The sequence below is a fragment of the Rhinolophus hipposideros genome (assembly GCF_964194185.1).
Source record: "Rhinolophus hipposideros genome assembly, chromosome: 19".
In the NCBI taxonomy this organism is placed as follows: Eukaryota; Metazoa; Chordata; class Mammalia; order Chiroptera; family Rhinolophidae; genus Rhinolophus; species Rhinolophus hipposideros.
The window spans coordinates 42,344,193-42,363,804 of record NC_138065.1 but is presented as its reverse complement, the minus strand read 5'-3'; the positions used below and the strand labels follow the sequence as shown (position 1 = coordinate 42,363,804).

Sequence of the window (19,612 nt, the reverse complement as noted above, 5' to 3'; positions counted from 1 at the left end):
GCACTCATCTGGGTGCCTTCAGCTTGCTGTCGTCAAAAGGGCCTGGGTTGGCATTCTGCAGACCTAGTTCTGCAGCCAGAGCAGTTAGCTGAGTGACCTCAGGTGGGTGGTTTAATGCTGTTGGGCCTCAGTGTCCTCACGTAATATGACTTCTAAGGTTCTTTTCTGCTCTAGAAGTTCTGTCCTTGACTACTTTTCTAGCTCTGAGCTGTGTACCATGTACTGAATACTGCTACAGAGGAAATATTCCTGTCTTGAAAAGCTATCCATCCAGTCTCACTGGTCGACAAATTCTGGATAGGGCCATGAATAGTGAGTGGGTCATGGTCCCATGATGTTCACCAGTGACATGCCCTTATTGCCCATTATGCCCCAATGACACCCACGCCTCTTTCTCCAGCCCTAACCTCCTTGCTGAGCTTCAGACCCACAAATCTTGAACATGTCCCAAACAGAGGCCATCACCCCCCCCAACCTGCTCCTGCTCTTTCTCCATTTCCATAAACGGCACCTCCATCTGGATGCTTCTCTTCATCCTCATCCCAATACCACGTCTCCCACATCCGTAAAGCAATGCCTAACCTCAGCCCTTGGCATGGCTTATCTCAGGAAACAGATAACTTGCCGCCTCGCCTCTAACCTAGTGCCCCACCTGCTTCATCGACTCACCATAGTTTTCAGGACAAAGTTCAATAATCCTGCACCCATGATTCATTCACTTAGCATGTATTATGTTCCCAGCGACTATTCTGCATGCTTGGGATACAGTGGTTTACTGTGTCAGTCCCTCATGGAGCGTGCCTCTTCGTAGGCAGAAATAGACCATAAAAAGTGCAATATGTAACCTGATTCAGGTACGCTATGGTCCCTGGCTGCCCCTATGCCTCCTGGGCAGCTTTACTGCTGGCGTCCAGTTCTCCATCACATCATGCTTCTTCCCTCCTCCAGGTCTCGGTACATGCTGCTTTTGCTGCCTGAACTAATAATAATAGTAATAAGAATGATGATGATGATAGCAAACATTTATGTAGCTCTTTAGTATGTCCAGGAACTGTTTTGGGCCCTTTGTATATAGATACTAAATCACGCAATCTCATCCTTGTGATATAGGTACTACTTTTGACTCCATTGTACAGATGAGAAAACTGAGGCACAAAGTGATTAAGTAGCTTGCCTTGTTCTAGGGAGTTGGGCTACGTCACTGAACAACACAGAGAAAAATGCCTGCCCGCATCCTTGTTGGAGAAGTCAGAGAATGAACAAAATAAGTAAATTGCATATAATTTGTTTTATGGTTAAAAGCCTACAGAGAATACTGAAGTAGAATACGAAGGGTTGAAAGTGCCAGGATGGGGATTGCAAATCAAGAGATGTATTTCCTAAGTAACTGGGACTCAAGTGCCATTATCTAGACCTAACTGCATTCCATCCCTTACCCTTAGGGTCATTTTTCAGTTATTTAAATTCCAAATCTTTCTTTTCTTCATGAAGCAGTTCGAATAGCTGGACCAATTTAAAAGATTCAGTGACATTGAATTACCTTGATATCAGCACTTAATATACCCTGAACACTCTTTTCTCTTTACCTAAGAGCTTCAATTCCCCCCCCCCATTTTTTTCCTGGGTTTTATTGAGAAATAATTGATAGAGATCACTGTATAAGTTTAAGGTATACAGAATAATAGTTTGATTCACATACATTGTGAAATGGTTACAATAGTTTTAGCTAACATCCATCATCTCATATAGATACATTAAAAAAAGAAGAAGAAAATGTTCTCCTTATGAAATCTTAGGATTTACTCTCTTTAACAACTTTTCTATATATTATATAGTATTGTTAACTATAGTCATCATGTTGTATATTACATTCCTAGTAATTACTTATCTCATAACTAGAAGATTGTACCTTTTGACCACCTTCCTCCAATTCCCCCTGCCCCATCCCTGCCTCTAGTAACCACAGATCGGATTTCTTTATCTATGAGTTTGGTGAGTTTTGTTTGTTTTATTAGATTCCACATATAAATGAGATCATACAGTATTTGTCTTTCTCTGTCCAACTTATTTCACTGAGCATAATGCCCTCAAGGTCCATCTATCTTGTCACAAATGGTAGGATTTCCTTCTTTTCATGGCTGAATAATGGTCCATTATACTCACAGATACATACCACAGCTTCTTTATCCATTCATCCATCGATGGACACTTAGGTTGTTTCTATATCTTGGCTATTGTGAATAATGCTGCTGTGAACATGGGGTACAGATACCTTTTCGAGTTAGCGTTTTTGTTTCCTTTGGCTACATCCCCCAGACGTAGAATTACTAGATCATAATGCAGTTCTATTTTTACTTTTTTGAGAAACCTCCATCGTAGCTGCACAAATGTACAGCCCCACCAAGAGTGCACGAGGGTTCCCTTTTCTCCATATCCATGCTGAGAGCATCAATTTTTCAAGTTAATTTCTGCCCTGTTGACTGAAGAAATCTCATGTTAGACTGTGCAGGCGTCAGACCAGGGCTGCCACAGTGCCGTTGCTGCACCTAGCTGGGGTACTGGGGCTCAGACAGACCTGCAGATCAAGTCTCCCCCCTCAAGGCTCTGCATTCGGGCCTGCTCTACAAATGATTCATTTCAGCCCCGCTGCCCAAGCCTCACCTGCTCTGGAGATAACTGCAGCACCCGGGGATGGAGAGTCATGGGGACCCTGCTAGGCCTGGGTACAGTGTTGGAACATCATGACCACCATTGCAGGGCTGCTCAGGAGTCACCACACATACACACAAGGGAGGAGGTAAAATTGCACAGGAGCTCTGAGACGAGGATCTGGGTGACTCGGCTCTGAGGTCTTTGAGGTCACAGAATTTGTGGACATCTACCTAGGGGGATTATCAAAGCTGAGGCTAGCAGCCAGGGGGCCTCTAGAGCCCTTCTGAGCCCTCTGTGCCCTTCACTGCCCAAGTGAGTTAGACACTGGCTCAGTATAAGATCAGGAAGCGGAGTCCCAGAGACAAGGTGCCCTCCACCTTGAATACCTCTGACCCTTACTCTGATGATCCTGTCTGTCACCCAACCCTGAAGGTCAACAGCCAGCACCGATTTAATGCAGAGCCCCTCCCTGAGCTGCTGCCGGAAAACTATATCACACCCAACCCTACCTTCTTCACCCGGAACCACCTGCCTGTACCTAACTTGGACCCAGACACCTATTGCCTGGAGATAATAGGGCCTGGAGTCAATCACTCCCCCTGTCCCTGGATGACTTGTACCCATTCCCCAAGCATGAGATCACCTCAATCTGTAGTGTGCTAGCAACAGGCACTCTGAGATGAGTCAGTTAAAAGAAGTAAGAGGTCTGGAATGGAGTACAGGGGCCATTAGCATGGCACCCTGGACTGGGGCATGACTACGTGATGTGTTAGCCAAAGCTGGTCACCAACTCTGTGAAACTAAGGCCCACGTCTGCTTTGAGGGCCTGGACTCAGACCCCACAGGGACTGCCTTTGGAGCGTCCATCCCTCTGGCTCGGGCCATGGACCCTGAAGCTGAGGTCCTGCTGGTGTATGAGGTGACTGGGCAGCCTCTGCCTTGTGATCACGGCTCCCCTGTGCAGGTGGTACTTCCTGGTGAGGTAGGTGCCCGTCATGTCAGAAGGCTGGGCAAACTGAGTGTGGAACCAGAGGAAAGCAACAGCCACTGGCAGCGGCGAGATTACAAAGGCTTCTCTCCATCCGTGGACTGGGACACTGTACATTTTGACTCGGCTCCATCTATTCAGGAACTTCCTGTAGAGTCGGCCATCAAACCTTGACCTTGGGGACTGCAGTTTTAGATGAGTGGGACTATGAGGGTCTGGATGGTAGTTTTTACAAAGTCAGTGCACTTTCTGCCCTTGCCTGCACATATGCACACTGAGAGTAGACCACCAGCCCTATACCCAGGACTCCTGAGTCCTAGGGCACTTCTTCCGTGTGTGTGTGTGTGTGTGTGGTGGGTGGGAGATTTCTGAGATGCTGAAAGCCCAGAGCTGCTTATGCCACCTACTGCTGATCCCTGGGAGTGTCTCCGCAGTTGTAATTGCCCTGACCTAGGCAAGCCAAAAAAGGTGGGGGCTAGGGGTGGGGGCATCTTCTCTCTCCCAGACCAGCTGTATCACACACTTCCCAGCCTCTTCCCTGAGTCAGAGCTGCAAGCCGCTTCTTCCCAGATCCTAAGCGCTAATGGCTCCTCTGTAATCTGACACTACTCCTCAGTTCAGGGGCCAGTTTAAGTCTCTGGAAGGGCCGGGGTAGGATTGGGAGAGTGGGGGGAGGGTCCCAGGTATGGAGTTTACGTCCTTTGTCCGACCTAGGGCCAGCTGGAGGTCTCAGCTGAGGTTTCTGCCTCAAATGCTGGATATGCTGCTCCCTTCATGGGCGAGATCAGCTGTGGGACACAGGAAAAGAGCCCACCTCCTGGCTTTTGTGGTCTCTACTCCGTCCTGGGATCCCCTGGGATCCCCTGCGTCTCCACTCCACTCCCTTCTCTCTTCCCCTGGCTCCCTTCCCTCTTCCCCTGGCTCCCTTCCCTCTTCCCCTGCTTGCCCAATTTGCCCACCTTCAAGTAAGCCTCGTGCGAGTCTCTTAGATGTTCAGTGTGATGAGCAGAGAGTCCTTTGATGGGTTATAGATGTTCAGTTTCTCGTAGGTTATGGAGGAGAACTCAAGAAGTCCTCCTCGCTGCCACCATTCCTGAGTCCCTCTCCACTTCTTGGATGACAACCCTGTACTATGCCTTCCTAAGCCACACACAGATACACACATTGCACAGTTCCAACCAAGTACCACCCTCCTTTGGCACTCTGGCCATTGGCCCTATGCCAGATGGTGAGAGCTGTTGGAACAAGGGGCTAGAAGTGGGAATAGGAATTCTGGAAACAAACACTATTTTCTCTTCCTACCCCCACCTCCACTTCTAATGCCTATCTCCACTGAGGCCTCATTTAGCTTTTCTTAGATTATTCAGAGAATGCGTGCAATGTGTAAGAGAGGTGGATACGCAACTTTCTATTGCCTCTCTGGGTTGTCAGGTTGTGAGGGGTGCAACCCTCTCCTTTTATAATTCCTTTTCTAAATATATCAACAAGGCATCTGTTTAAGACTTAAAACACACACACACACACAAAACACAGAAAACGAAAAAAGGAAACTTATTATAATCTCTGTACCCACTGGGCTATCTTAGCAGCAGGTATGCTAACAATTCTCAGTTTTATTTATAACTTTCACATCTATTTATTTATAACGTTCACATCTTTATTTAAATGAATTAATAAAACTTCAAGTTGTAGCTCTTGGAAGGAGGCAAACTTGTAATGCCATGCAAGTCAAACCTGCCAAAGAAAAGTCTAGCATAGCCAGACATGGCCACAGAGAGGCAGCAGAGGGAGAGAAATGGGAGGGAGTGGGCGGGGCTGCCACAGTCAGGTGGAAGCAACAGTTGGATTTGAAACTTAGGACCACCTGACCTGAGTTTGAGTGAATACCCTCTTGACTAATGGCTCCGCTCTCGATTTCCTCATCTGAAATTCTGGATGTGAATGACTCTATTGAAACAGCTGTCCTATCCTTAAAAGACGACAAGTAGACTCGGCATCCTGGCTTTGAATTGTGATTCTTCCATTTTATTCAAAAAGTCAATAAAGAGTTACTGACTGAGGCCTGCTGCGTCCAAGGCACTGTGCTAAGTACTTGGAGTCAGATGATAATAATAGCAAATATTCATGGGACATCCACATTGTGCCAAACACTTTTATTTCATTCAGTGTTTCCCTCAGAGGGAGTGCAATAAGGTTTCCTCATTTTACAGACGAGGGGACTAAGACTTGGAGAGGCTTAGTAACTTCCCAAGGCCATCCAGCAAATGAGCCAGGCTTCCAACCCCAGCGTTCTGACCCCACAGCCAGGGCTGTGAACAGCTTGTCTGCAATCTGTTCTGTCCCATCTTATCGAGGTGGATAATACGGCTGCTGACCTTGAAGGATCAGTTTGGTGGAAGAAAAAGAGCTGTGGAGACATGGGTTACAGTATGTGGGGCAGTAAGAACCGTGTGTCTTAGAATCCCAGAAGAGGCAGTGATTAACTCTTGTGTCGTGGGCGTTTGGAGTGCTTCACTGTGAAGTGGTATTTTTGCTGGATTGCGAGGAGGCATTTTGAGGAGGGCCCAACCCCCAATTAAAAAAAGAAAAAGAGGAAGAAGAAGAGGGTATTCCAAGCAGAGAGAACAGCATGTGGGTACAGGCTATCTGGGCAGGAGATAAGTCAGGAGAGGGACTTGGGTCAATCAGACCAAGCCTCATATGTCATGGCAAGATCTGGATTTTCTCTTGTAGTCAGAGGTGAGCTAGGGAAGGGCCTTAATGCAGCCACGACATGCTCAGGTCTGGTTTTGTGGATAAAGATTGGGTGCGCCGTGGGGAAAATGAGCTGAGGGAGAGAGCGCAGGGGAGACATGATTTTCATAGCCCGGATTGGAGAGCCTAAGGACTCTTCTGAGGAAATTTTACTGAGCCTGAGGAGAAGGAGCAGCGTCTCTGTGTATCAGGCTTGAGGAGCAGCAGGCAGTGTGGATATCTGAAGGGGGTGAGGAGACCTTGTTTTTGAATGTGTTAAATAAGAAGAGCCTGTGGGACATTCAGGGAGAGAAGTAGGAAATTAGAAATGGTAATCCAAACTTCTCACCTGCTGGATTTCAAATGAATCATTAACTCAAGAGCCATTTGCTGAATGCTTATAGATGGTAGGGCCTGGGAGAAGAAAATTGGAGAAGAGGACTGCCTAATCCCAAGAGTCTCTCTTTGTCTTTCGGTCTTCCTTCATTTAACATAATGCCCTCGAGGTTGATCCATGTTATCTGGCAAATTCTGCCCTCACTCTTAAGCCAGCTGCCCTGGGCATGTTCCACCCTCTGGGAATTTTAGTTTCCTTATCTGTATAACCCTGCTTAACCTCACAGAGCTGTCCTAAGGACTAAGTGAGATGAGGACCTGCCACAGTGTTTGTTCTCATTTTCCATCCCATGCCGTTAAATTCAGAATCCCTCAAGTGCCCCCCACAGAATCTATCACCCCCTTAGATCTGGGGTTAGCATGTGATTCCAGGGGTTTTCTACCTTACATACCTGACCTCTGGTCATTTTACTCAGACTAACAATAGGGAAGAAATAAAAGTGAATATAAAGTCAGATCTGCATATAAACAGATAATTCAACATAGAGAAGAATTTTTTTAAATAGTAGTAATCAGGAAAAATGAGGATTAATAGGATAAGAAAGGAGAACAAGTAGGTGATTGGCAGAGGAAGAACAGATCTTGACCCTCGCAAACCTACTCCCCCAATTTTCAAGCCTAGCTCACCCCTCTTACTTCCTCAGCCCATGAAGTAGAACCATCTCATGTACCAAGTGGTTTCCTGTAGCTCATCTCAGAGACTTCAATGAAATTATTAAAGAATACTAACTTGAACTCATAGGAAATTATAAAATCCTAATCCCAATAGAAAATGTCTGGCTACTTGACCAAGGGGAATGGCCCCTTTTGCTGTTACAGCAGAATTGGGAATAATTTGTGCTGCATCCTGGTTGGGTGGGCAAAGGATATGGGCTCTGAAACAATGGCAGGCTGAGCTGGCTCCAATCAACACAACACAACAACCCAACACCAGCTGGGGTTGTGTCATCGCTAACGGAAGTTACCAAGCTCGGCGGCTGCCATGAGAATTTATCCCCTCTCTTTGATTTTTCGCGTTACCAGTGAAACACGGGTCTTTCATCACTTGTGCCTCTGCCTCTGATGGGAAACTCACCCATCTGTCCTGTGGAATTTCTGGAGGCCAGCTCCACCACAAGACTCTCTACAGCACTTCCCTTTCCCTTTTCCCCAAGCACACAGCCCTTGGAGACGGGATCTCATATTTGGGTTTAATTTTATTTGACAAAAATATAACATGCTGAAACAGGAAAGTGGGGGTTGAGTACATCATTCACATCTTGGAAACCAGCTCCAGTTGTCAACAATAAATAAATATTTAAACAGTGAGGAATTCCTGACAGGAGGTTCCCAGCACATTCAGAGGTAGAGCCTGGTGGAGAGAGGGAGATGGGCTGCCAGCTCCTGTTGAGATTCTCCGGTCAAGGCAAGCTAAAATTACAATAATAAATAACAGCAACAATACCAACACTAACAAATATAATATGCTACAAGAGTGTCACAAAATCAACAATCCGTTATACTTAAATAATTTTCTCCTGGAGGAACTTACAGTGCAGCGAGAACAGGGGTGATTTTCCTGGGGTACAAGGGGGCTGCCTGGTTCATTTACCTCCCAGCCAGGGCTCGGTATACAAGTCTCATCTCAGAATACTTGTTTGAGGTGACAGGCAGGTTCTGGTTTCCCCCGGTCCTGCTCTTCCAAGTAGCCTCCCTCCCCAATGTCACTCCCAGCTTCTGTGGTCTGTCCAAGGGTCATTGTGGTGCTTGCCCCATCTCTCCCAACACCCCAGTAAGTGTACCTCACATCGACAGCAAGGAAACACGAGGCTCCCCACCATCTTGGGCTGTCTTTCTCCCTGTTCTCATACAAAAAAACATTGGCTTGATTTAAACAGGACTTCGGGAACTGCCAAGAGATTTGTTTCTTAGGATTGTTTGCTCCCTCTCTCCACACTGCCACGCATGAAAGCTGACTAGCCCCTCACATAGAGGCCCTACATCTTTCTTCTCATGCACATTCTTTCTGCACATTCTGCACATTCATGCACATTTCTGCACATTCAAGGGCAGAACCGAACTACTAAGAGAGGGCACATCCCAGCCGGAGGTCCTCAGCAGGCCCTGCTCACAGGTGGACCCTGCTGCAAACACAGGGTCAGGGCCCACCTGCAAGGTTCCCAAGAGCCTCAAGATTAATTTCACATGAGCAAGATGGCTTCTTTTTCAGAGCTCTCTACAGACATGGAAAGGGGCGCAAAGGCCTGTTTTTTGAGGTATAAAAATCTCACTTGGGGCAAGCATCACATTGGTTCCCTAGTCTTGACAAGACTGTGAGGCTGGACACAGGAGCGTTAAGAAATACAAGCAAATAGGCCCCGGGGCAACCCAGAGGCAGGCGAGGTAGACAGAATGGGAAGTGTCCACATTCATATCTCTCTCCTGTACCCTGGACAGTCTGGGAATTGGGAAAACAGAATGTGATCAGTCAACTGTTCAACAGGCAAAACAGCTGATCTGTCTTCCCCTCTCGTTTTCAACTTTCCCTTTATTCACAGATTCCCCAAACAATCCTAGAATATTTCTGGCCCCACTGAGAATGACAAGAGCCAATGATAACTCTTGCACCACCATTCTTTAACCCAGAGAGCGCCATACAACCGTCATCTTCACCCCTTATCCACAAGTCCTGGATTTGGGGCGGGGAGGACCCTCTCATGCATGAAATTCAGTCCCACAGTATCTGGAGGAGAGACTGTTTCTTCCAAAACAGGAACAGCTTTTTCTTTCACTGTCCCTTCTCGCATGCTTTGCAGAACCTGTCTCCCACACAGGGGCAGCTGCCTAAGGGCTGGGTGACTCAACCTCTTTTCCAGGCTGGTTCCTCACTGCCACAATGCTCAGGTGTGTAAAGGCTCTGCCAGGCTGCAGTTGGACGGAGAGGCATTGGTGGCCGAGGCTTGACTAGCCAGGTCCTGGTAAGCGGGTGACTTCAGGAAGCGTGGGTAGGAGTCCTTCTCCATCAGTGTACGTGTCTTCCCTTGAGCCACGTCAAAGCACTTGGCCGTGGCAGCCTGCAGGTTCGTCCTGGTCAGCTCCCGGGTCTCATGGTCTATGTTAACCTGTGGGAAGGAAGGCAAGCACAGAGGTGAGTGGGGATAGGGGAGGCAAGGCAAGAGGTCCAGAAGGCAGAGGGGGGAATGATTGGCAGGTGGGGCAGTGGAAGGACCCCCAGATTCTGAACCAGGAACCTGGGGTCTCCTGAGTCCATCATTAACTGGCTTTCAACTGTGGGCCACTCCCCACATCTGAAATGATGGCAGGCTGAGCTGGATCCAATCAACACGAGTATGGTCGCAGTTACTGAGAGTAAAAGCCAAAGTGCATGCGGGGCCCACATGGCCATCTGCCATCTGCCTGACCTCATCTCCTGCTCTCTCCCTCATCCTCCAAGCTCCACACAGAGCCTCTTGCTGGTGTGTGAAGACGACAGATGCTCTCTGGCCTTTGTACTTTCCTTTTCCTGTGTTAGAATGTTCTTTCCTCCCATAACTCTTTCTGATCACACGTCACCTTATTGGGCACCTCTCACTTCCTTTAATTTAATGGAAAGACCTCACCTCCTTTCCCTGTACTCTGGGACTCCCTTTTGTATGCTGCTTTATGTTTATCAGAGGATCGGTCATCCCCTCGCATACGTTTGTTTGTTTAATTGGTGACTGTCATCTTCTCCCATTAGGGTAGAGGCTTTGTTGTGTTCACTGCTCTATCCCCAAAGACCGTAACAGTGCTTGGCATGGAATTGGGGCTCAATAAATCTTTGCGGAATAATGTGGAATAAGTAAAAGTGCTCAGAGAATAAAACAGAAAATCAGATACAAAAGCAAGGTACTAGTCATCTCTCCACTAGGTGGCGCCATGTTCTTCATTAAATGCAGGCACCAGGTAGTAGAGGCCTGAGGAAAGATTGAAAAATTCTCTGACCACAGACCTGCCCATCTGAGGCAGGTCAACCAGGGGACTGTGGCAGGTTACACAGGTCCCTATGATGACTTGTATCCCTAGTTGTGTAAGTGTTTTGAGCCTCTAAAAAGGGCTTAGTCTATAAAAGTGTGCATGGACAGAAGCCAAAACACCTGCCAAACCCTCTGACCCTACCGGTGAGTGTGAGGGTACTGGCACCCAGGCGTGGCACGAAACCTGATTTTCCTAGGCTCCAGCCACAGAAGCCCACTCACCCCTGTGCCAAATAAGGCAACTCTGCTTCTAAACTCAGCCCTTCGCCCGCTGACCTCCCACATCCCCAATTCTCAGTGGGGAAGGAGCAGGCAGTGTCCGGAGAATCCATGGGACATGTCTGGGCTCTGACCTCTTTTGGGGCTTCACTGCGGATGAACTCCTCAAAGATCCTGTGAGCCCGGGAGGCCAGCTTGGTAGCCGAGCGGATCTTCTTGAACTCCTCACAGGCCAGCCAGAACTCCAGGTTCTCCTCACTGAACTCCGTCTTCAGGAAGGCATGGAAGGCAGCCACTCCATCTGGGGTTGGAGGGAGAAAGGAAGAGATAGGTCAGACTGAGAGACAGCAGGGAATAAAGGAGAAAAGACAGCAATTGCATTTAATGGCTCTATTTTTAGGGTGTAATTTTCTCGAACAAGGACCTGCCTTTGTATTCTGAATAGAGGCTGGCACACTAGGGGATCATTATTATTATTACTACTGCTATTATTTTGCCCACGCTTTCAGCATCCCTCAGGCTGGCTCCCAAGCACATGAGCACGCATGTGCCACATCCACATACAGACACAACAGGTCGTACTCACTTTTACTGCTTAGTAGCAGGTCAAATGACTCTCTCCATCCCAGCACATCTTCTGAAAGGTTTCTGCTAAAAAAAAAAAAAAAAAAAGCAGGGAGGGCAAGATTTTAGTTTAAAGAAAAGAAACAACAAACTAATGCACAGCACAAATCCTAGCCAGAACTCTGATGGGAGCTGCCTAATTCACATAAAGACTTGCTTGGTGATTACTGGAGCTGACTTTTCAAATCCTTGGTTGGGTTTAGGGGAAACTGGTGCTTTCTAGAGGACAATTCGGTCACCAGAAACCAAAGCCAGAGACCTTTTGGCCCTCAGTATAAATCTCTAAGACTGTCTCTTCACTGTCCAAAATTGTTTCTATTCCTCTGACTCTCAGAGTGTTGTTTTGTACACTTCCCCAAAGGAATAAGTGTTTCGTGAATAAAGATTATGTCTACCCAGAAGCCCAGAACCTAGTGCAGCACCGAGCACAGTTGATGTTCAGTTTGAAAGGGCTTCTAGGCAGGGTGCATGATAGTAGAGGCATTGATTAAAAACCTCAAGTGGTCTTGGACACTGTCATAGCCCTGGTTTCATGTGCAACGACACCTCCAGTTGGGAGAGTCTGGTAACTACCATGTTTCCCCGAAAATAAGACCTAGTCAGACAATCAGCTCTAATGTATCTTTTGGAGCAAAAATTAATATAAGACCCAGTATTATATTATGTTATATTATATTATATTATATTATATTATATTATATTATACCCGGTCTTATAGTAAAGTAAGACACGGTCTTATATTAATTTTTGCTCCAAAAGACACATTAGAACTGATTGTCTGGCTAGGTCTTATTTTTGGAGAAACACAGTAGATATTCAGACCCTGAATCAACAGTCATCTGTTGATGGACTTAGAACCCTGGAGCCATCCACCCAGGAGCCAAGCAGCCATAGCAAACCAGCAAGAAGCCCCACTAAAATCTCTAGGAAGGGGTCAGTCACAAAGGTCCACCCTAGTGTGTCCTGGTTTCTCCTTGCATTTTCCTTCTCATGACTCCTTTCCTAAATCTGGCTCTGTGTTCTCTAGGGGACCTAGGCTGGTCAGCAGGACTTACCTCTGTTTGCAGTGTTTATTGCTCCATTCAAACTTGTAAATAGTCCCGTTATCAGAGCCCAGGTCTGATTTGTGAAGAAAGATCCCCAGCCGTGTCTTGAACTCTTTGGCTCTGGAAGGCAAAGCATGAACATATAAGGATTTTCCATTTGCTTAGCCAGGGCAGAGGTTTATGGGGTCTCAGAAGAGGTCAGGTTGGTACCACCCAAATTCCAGCCTTGGGGGCTCCTGGGAACCCCTGGCTGTTCCCAAGGCCTAAACTTTGCTTCTCTCCCTAGTACCCTAAACCAAGAAACAATGAAACCAACGTTTGAGCTGTGCCTCGGTAGGTCTTACACTTTGCATTTACAGCACTTCAGACATGGGCTTGTTTCCACTTAAGTCACCCGGCTCTAAATTTGTGCCTGTCGATTAGCAGAAGGCAGTTCAGCCTCCTCTAGGTTTGTCATGAATACTTCTGGAACTGTGCAGAAACTGATTCCTCATCTTTACCTTTTCCTTCCTGGCCACCCGCGCCAGCAAAGATCTGAGACAACTGAATAGCTCCCTGGGAAGTGGGCACCTCCCTCACCTGCGGACTTAAAATTAACATCTCCCTCCCTTCCCTGAGCCAGAGGAGGTCGTGCCCCTAGATCTGCGCTGCAGAATGAAAGCCAAGTGCTTAAGAAACGGGGAGACAGTTCTGCCAGGTGATGCCCACGTGGTCTTCAGTAGGTCACCCGAGAAGGACTGCCATTTGTCAGAGGCTAGGGAATGACAGTAAGCAGAGGTCCATCTGTTTTCCCTTCTCCCTTCTCTTGGCCGGTGGCTTCCCTAAGACTCTAAGGGAAGCCTCTGAGCATGTGGCACCAAATTGACCCCTGCCTCTCCACTCAGGTCATTGCCATCCCATTATCCCGCCCACCCAGGTCCCCAAGTCTGCCGCTCCACTCCCTAAAGGTTGATGGGACTTGGACTTCTTGCTCCGGGCAGCGGGACAAGCGCCTCTTACCTCTCCAGGCAGGTGGTGGGGAAGGTGGACAAGGTCCGGCACATGGCTACGGGTGCAGTGCAGCACGTCGTGGGTAGGACAGTGGTGGGCGCCCGTGGGCACTGCGAACGCGAGGAGGCAGAGGATGAAACGCGAGGAAGCAGAGGCTCGAACGCGAAGACGCAGAGGATCGGCTGCTGCAAACGCTCTTCCAAGCGGGTTGGATTTATCAGCTGCACGCGCCGAGCTAGCGAGCCCGCGGCTTTTATTCCCTTGGAGGGGGCGGGGCGGGCTACGCGCCGCCGACCAATCGGAAAGCGGGCCAGGGGCGGAGGCGGAGCCTGACGAGGCCGGACGCCCGGCCCCCCGCTGTACCTCCCTCCCCCAACCCGCGTGCAACGCTCACTCCGGGGGGCGCACGGGGCTGCTGTTCTCCAGGCGGACGCCGGCGGGCGGTGGGAGAAGCGGCAGAGAAATCACGTGGAGATGAGATGAGTACACCCAGTTTAGTAGGAAAAATACCAGACCGGCCTCTCGTAAAAGCTATTGAGCAGCAGGGGAGGATTTGCATGGGGGGTGGAGGGTCTGTGAGGCACACACAGTGTGGATCACACCCTGATTCTGAGCCTGTTCGGTGATGAAGGGCAGGAGCACCAGCGTGCCACCGAGGCAAGACGGCATCGTGGTTATACGGATAACCACCATGCACTGTACTCGATCGATGGCCATGGGCTAAGAAAGCTTTCTATCATCTCATCATCACCTCCATTTTATAGATGAAGAAACTGGGGCAAAAAGTGAGGGACTTGCCCAAATCACAGAGTTGGAAATAGCAGACGCGTGGAGGGAGGTGGGCACTTGGCTGATACTACGTGTCAGGCACTTTTACTAAGACCTGGGTTAAAGAGCTTGCATCAACTTACACAGTAAGTGTGGCACCAGAATTCAGATATTCAAATGTGAATTTACCATGCTTTTTCCGCGCTTCTTTCCACCATTCTCCCCTCCCCCCCCCCAAAATAATTAGATTCCCACCATCTCTGTAAGGGACAAATGACCCTGGGTATAAGCAGCTTCCTCTCTTTGCCTCTCTCTTCACCTTCCCATTAAGGCCTTGCCCTCAGTTCCCTCTGCAATTGCCATTACAAGGGTGCCTGTGACGTTAGGAGTGGGGAGTCTAGAGTCAGAGGCTGGTTTCAAATCATGGCTCTGCCAGTTACTGAAGGGGGAGGCCTTGGGCTGGCTTCTTAACCTTTCCACGCCACGTTTCCCGTCTCTAAGATGAGAACATGATACACTTACTTCATAAGGTGGTTGTGAGGTCTAAATAAGATAATTCTTAGTTTTAGTTCCCAAGAAACAGGAAACTCAGTTCCTCTGAGGCAGAGATTTGCTGGGGGAGGTTCTTGGAACTGAGAGGGAGTTAAGGGAGCTGGGTTGGGCAGGGGAAAGAGAAGAATGCAACGGGTAGGATTGTCCTTGGAGCTATGCCCATTGAAGCAAAGGGGCAGGATTTTCTACTCCACACCAACCTCTCATTGGATGCAGTTGCCCCAAGAAAATGGCCTTATGTTAAGGAAGGCAACTCTCCCTCTGTCAGGGGCAACTCATAGAGAGAGACTGCACTGTGAGCCTACAGCAGACAGCATGATGGAGGGTGGGGGGTAAGGGCCTTGGTCCCAAAGACGGGATCTGAGTGGCATGCTACCACACTTACAACAGGCTCTAAGAACAGTACACAACATATAGTCAGCGCTCAATAAATGTTAGTGCTCAGTTTTCTCAACACAGGGACTGCTAGACAATGAGGAAAAGTAACCAGTTTTGGGTATCTCTTGGAATTTAGGTTTTTATTTTATAAGGGGACATCTGCGGTTGCTATTCCTCAGCAAGATCTGGAAGTAAAGGGTCAGAAAAGAGAGAACCAAGAGGAGATGAGGTTCCTCACCTGAGAGAGCTCAGTGAGCAGACCCAGAAAAGCTGGTCGAGGAAGGAAATGGAAAAACCACAGAGAGGGGAGAGGCACGGGAAGCTTGTGAGATAGTTGAGGCACTGCAAGACCAAAAGAGGCTCAAATCAGAACAATGTGTGGGTTCACTTGTCGAAGCAGATTCCCTCATTAAGCCACGGCCTGCGGAAGATGATCCAGTGAGTCAAAATATACGTAATGTGCTCTGAAGAGCCAGCACCCAACCCTTCCCTAACCTCCAGGTTGGTTAGGGGGTTGGTTAGTGGAGCTCAGGGGCAGGCACAGCTGCAGCTCACACATGCGCAGTGCCCCCTCCGCTGCTAGCACCCACCCTCAACCCTGTGTTGTAGACCGAGGCTGTTGTTTTTCCTTTCTCACAAGTCCCAAGCTGGAGTGGCGTGGGGCAAGGAGATGGCAAGGGTTAGGAGGGGGCAATGGAAGATGTCTTTCTGAACATCTGAGTCTCAGCACAGCCCTTTGTCCCCAGCCCAGCTGGACGTTCTGCCAGAGGACTTTGTCACTGAGGTGAGAGGTTGTTATTTCACCTGGTGCTGCTGAAACCCCAGGGCTGGCTTTTATTATGCAGCTGCCAGGTGGGGGTGTGGGTGTTGTTTGGGACAGCTTCACTTCAAGTGACAAAAAAACGAGTTGATGGATGGCTGGAACCCCAGTCTGGCCCTCAGTAGCACCAAGTAGGAAGGAGCCCAGACGAGGCCACATGACAACAATAATAGAGATTATGCAAACACACTCCTCAAACCTTCCTGTCCTTTTTGCTTCCCTGTGACTAGGCCAGAGGAGGGTTCTAATTTCCGTTCTGCAGACCACAGCACAGCAGTGCCCAGGGCACCCTCCGTGAAGTGCTCTGAAACTGAAAACAGCTGGACCCTGTGCCCATCATGGACCTCCAGATTCCTGAGCCAGGGCTTGTTCCCATTCCACAAAGAAAGCAAAAGAGACGAAGCGAAGGATGCTTTGGGTGCAAACAGGCAAATCCAATCTGAGGGCAGGAAGCTTCCTGCTCAAGAGGAACAATCCTCTCTGAGTGTTGCCATGGTTACCTCCCTCTTCAGGTCCCCGGCAGAAACTTTTTGAAGTCCGCAATTGATCCAAAATTCTCTTCCCAGTTCAGGTAGGTCAGTGCAATTTCTGTAATGACTCCACAGTTGCTATAAAACCAGCAAGTTGAGCTCACCTGTGACTCTAACGGGCTCTGGCAGAACTCGACCTTGCTTCTAACCAGCACCCTCAGGGCAGCTGTGTTCCCTTTAATGGAGGGTGTGGAGACACAGCTCCGTGGTCTGGGTCATCTGGGATCAGCGTTAAACATCCCACAACAACCCAACCATCCATGTTCTTCAGCGTCTCTGACGCTCAGCATCACCCTTTCCACCGAGGCAGAAGTCTAGGTGGGACTCTTACTGACAATGGTTAGGGGAAAGGAAAACGCTCCCTCAGTTTCTGATTTGGCACAGACCATCCCCACTGGGATCTGGATCTTCTCAATTCAATCTTCAACCTACCAATAAATACTTAGAAAGCATTTACTATGCTCCCAAGTCGGTGAGGAAACAACAACCTTTAAAGCTCTTCCTTGCCTTCACTAACCTTATAGTCCAGCGGAGGAAACAGAATGAACATGGGGAGGGAGAGGCGAAAGGGAACCATTTCCTGGCCTCGTGACATGTCCAGGGAAAGGAAGAGATCAGACAGGGTCCGCAGAGTTAAGAAAGGAATGAGAGGATCCTGAGTACCATGGAACATCCTAGACACCTAAGAGGGGCCATGCTTCATGGGGGCAGAAAGATTTAGGGATTCCTGACACAGGCGGAAGCGCGTAGGCTTGCAGGGTATACAACCGGAATCCACTTTTAGGTTTAGAGACATAAAAACAGCTCATCCTCTGAGAGGGCTAGAGGAGGAGGGAGAGATCACCTCCTGAAGACGTGAAACAGACAGTCTCACGTGGCCATGTACCTGCTGGGTTTTGACAAAACTCTGGGTGCCCTCCCCTTCTGGGCAGGGGAAGTTGACCGAGTTCAGCCTGGGTGTAGGAAATGACTGTTTTCTCCTGATTATCCTGTAGGGCATTGGGTACAACTCACTTTGATGGAGATACTGTTTCTCTCTGGTTTCTTCACCTCCTCCCTCCCTCCCTCCCTTCTGGGCAGAGTTTTGAGGGGATGGGAGTGTGGGAGGCCTGCTTATCTCTACCCTACCAGCCTGGTGGACCCCTAGCTTCCAAGTCAGGGCCGTCTCAGTCACTGGGGGGGAGGCTGAAACTCTTCAGTGGTGCCCATGGCTACCAGGAGCATGTCTGGACTCCTCGGTATGGCATGGAAGGCTCTGACCACCTAATCTTATGTCCTTCACCTCATTCCCTAAAACCCAGCCCCCTCAGCAGTTAGCAGGTTACCACAGGCGCCACGCTGCCAACACGTACAAACCTCTGAAGGCCCCTCCCCTCCCTGTACAATTCATTTTAGAAGATAGTTTCCAATAAACTAATTTTATTGATCTATATTGAGATATAATTTATAGATAATGAAATGCATCGATGTCAAGTTTTGACAAATGTATACACCCATGTAACCAATCACTCTACAGAATGCTTCCGTCGTTCTAGAAACCTCCTTCATGATACTGCCAATCAAAGGTAACCACTAGTCTGAGTCCTGGAACCATAGGGTTAGGGGGGACTCTTCTTGACTTTTTTACTTATTTTTGAGGCCTAGCTTTCCAGTGCTTTCTCATCCCTGTGCCTTGTTCGTCATAGAACTGATTTCCAGTCTATTTCCTCTGTGACCTCCTGGAGGGCAAGGACCATTGACTTCGTCATCTCTTTATCTTCAGCCCCTAGCACCATGCCCAATTCAGTGTGTAGTCTGTCGGTGTTGGCTGGCTGGATGGCTTCTGTTTCAACACAAATCATAAGGCCTAACATTTATTGAACACTTACTGTGTACTAGGCTCTGTTCTGTGTGCTGTCTCTGGAATTATCTTTAAATTCTCACAGTTACCCCCAGAAGATGGGCCCTTGCCCTCATTTTACACTTGAGTAAACTGGCACAGATTGGTTAAGTAACTTGCCAATGGTCACACAGCTAGTAAATTGTTGAGTTGGATTTTGATCTCAGATAGTCCATCTCCAGAGCCTGTGCCCCTAAGCATACACTCTGCCAGCTTGCTGTGTGGTATTTTCTAGAACTCAGAATTTGTTCACCATGAGAAGAATGAAGCATAGCTTGGGAAATATTGGCAAACTTGTCTTTCTGTCCTGTATAATTCTCCTCCCTGTATCCTCTCCCTATTCCTCTTTGCTCATGCCATTCCTCCCTCGTCATTCACATTTTCCAGTTTTTGTCTTTGCCCTTAGCTGTGTGTCGTCACCGGCTCTGGACTTTTTTGCTGCTTTAGTCCCTTGTGGATACACTTCCCGAACATGGCTGTGGAAAGCCTCTTTGTCTTCGAAATTCCCTCCCTTGGTTAATGTCTGGGCTTACATTCTCCTTTGCAGGACAATGCAGAGTTCAGCTGCTTTGCCCAGCCACTCTTTCCCACTGTGCGTGGTCATCCTCTTCACTCACAGAGGACCTGCTTCCCGCCCGGAAGGAACCCAGGGGTAGCTTCTGAGGGAGGCAGCGCTTCCACTCCCGAAGTCTTCAGGATGTGCTGGACCCTGGGGACCTTTGCCTCCTCCATCCTCCTGGGAGCCTGACTGCTGGTAAATGGAGCCTCTGGTGTTTATGTTTTTTGGCTGTCCCATGCTGGCTGTGGCCCTCCCTAGTCTCTGTGCTCTGTGTTTTGTGTTCTGTGCACACGCATGGGCTTGTCTGCCTGGCTGTGAGCGTCTGCCTTACCCCATGGACTCCTGAATTCTCCCTGACTGCCACTGCCCAGGTCCCTGCAGCGTGCCTATCCTGCTCCTTTCTCCTTCCCGCCCCCCCTTGCCCATGCTGCCTCAGCTAACACCTGCAAACACTCCTGCCATCATATTGGTGTGTTCCCTAAA

General features: G+C 48.6%; 1 protein-coding gene and 1 pseudogene across 3 annotated transcripts; one reads left to right on the top strand and one right to left on the bottom strand.

The window, feature by feature from the left end:
• The first annotated feature begins 2,701 nt into the window (after positions 1–2,701).
• Positions 2,702–3,814, top strand: LOC308487681 (sulfite oxidase, mitochondrial-like; annotated as a pseudogene). The gene has a single exon. The product of its transcript is annotated as a sulfite oxidase, mitochondrial-like (transcript).
• A 4,133-nt stretch (positions 3,815–7,947) lies between these two features.
• On the bottom strand, positions 7,948–13,866 carry RGS16 (regulator of G protein signaling 16). 2 transcript variants are annotated; one of them, XM_081025131.1, is made up of 5 exons: positions 13,653–13,866; positions 12,663–12,773; positions 11,570–11,634; positions 11,118–11,284; positions 7,948–9,870 (listed from the first exon to the last, which is right to left on the bottom strand). In XM_081025131.1, exons 1-5 carry the CDS (start codon positions 13,694–13,696, stop codon positions 9,649–9,651), a joined length of 609 nt encoding a protein of 202 aa, XP_080881257.1. In that variant the 5' UTR covers positions 13,697–13,866; the 3' UTR covers positions 7,948–9,648. The 2 variants fall into 2 exon arrangements, with proteins under 2 accessions (XP_080881257.1, XP_080881258.1); XM_081025132.1 differs by having other exon boundaries at positions 11,570–11,631; positions 13,653–13,841.
• Between the last annotated feature and the right edge of the window lie 5,746 nt (positions 13,867–19,612).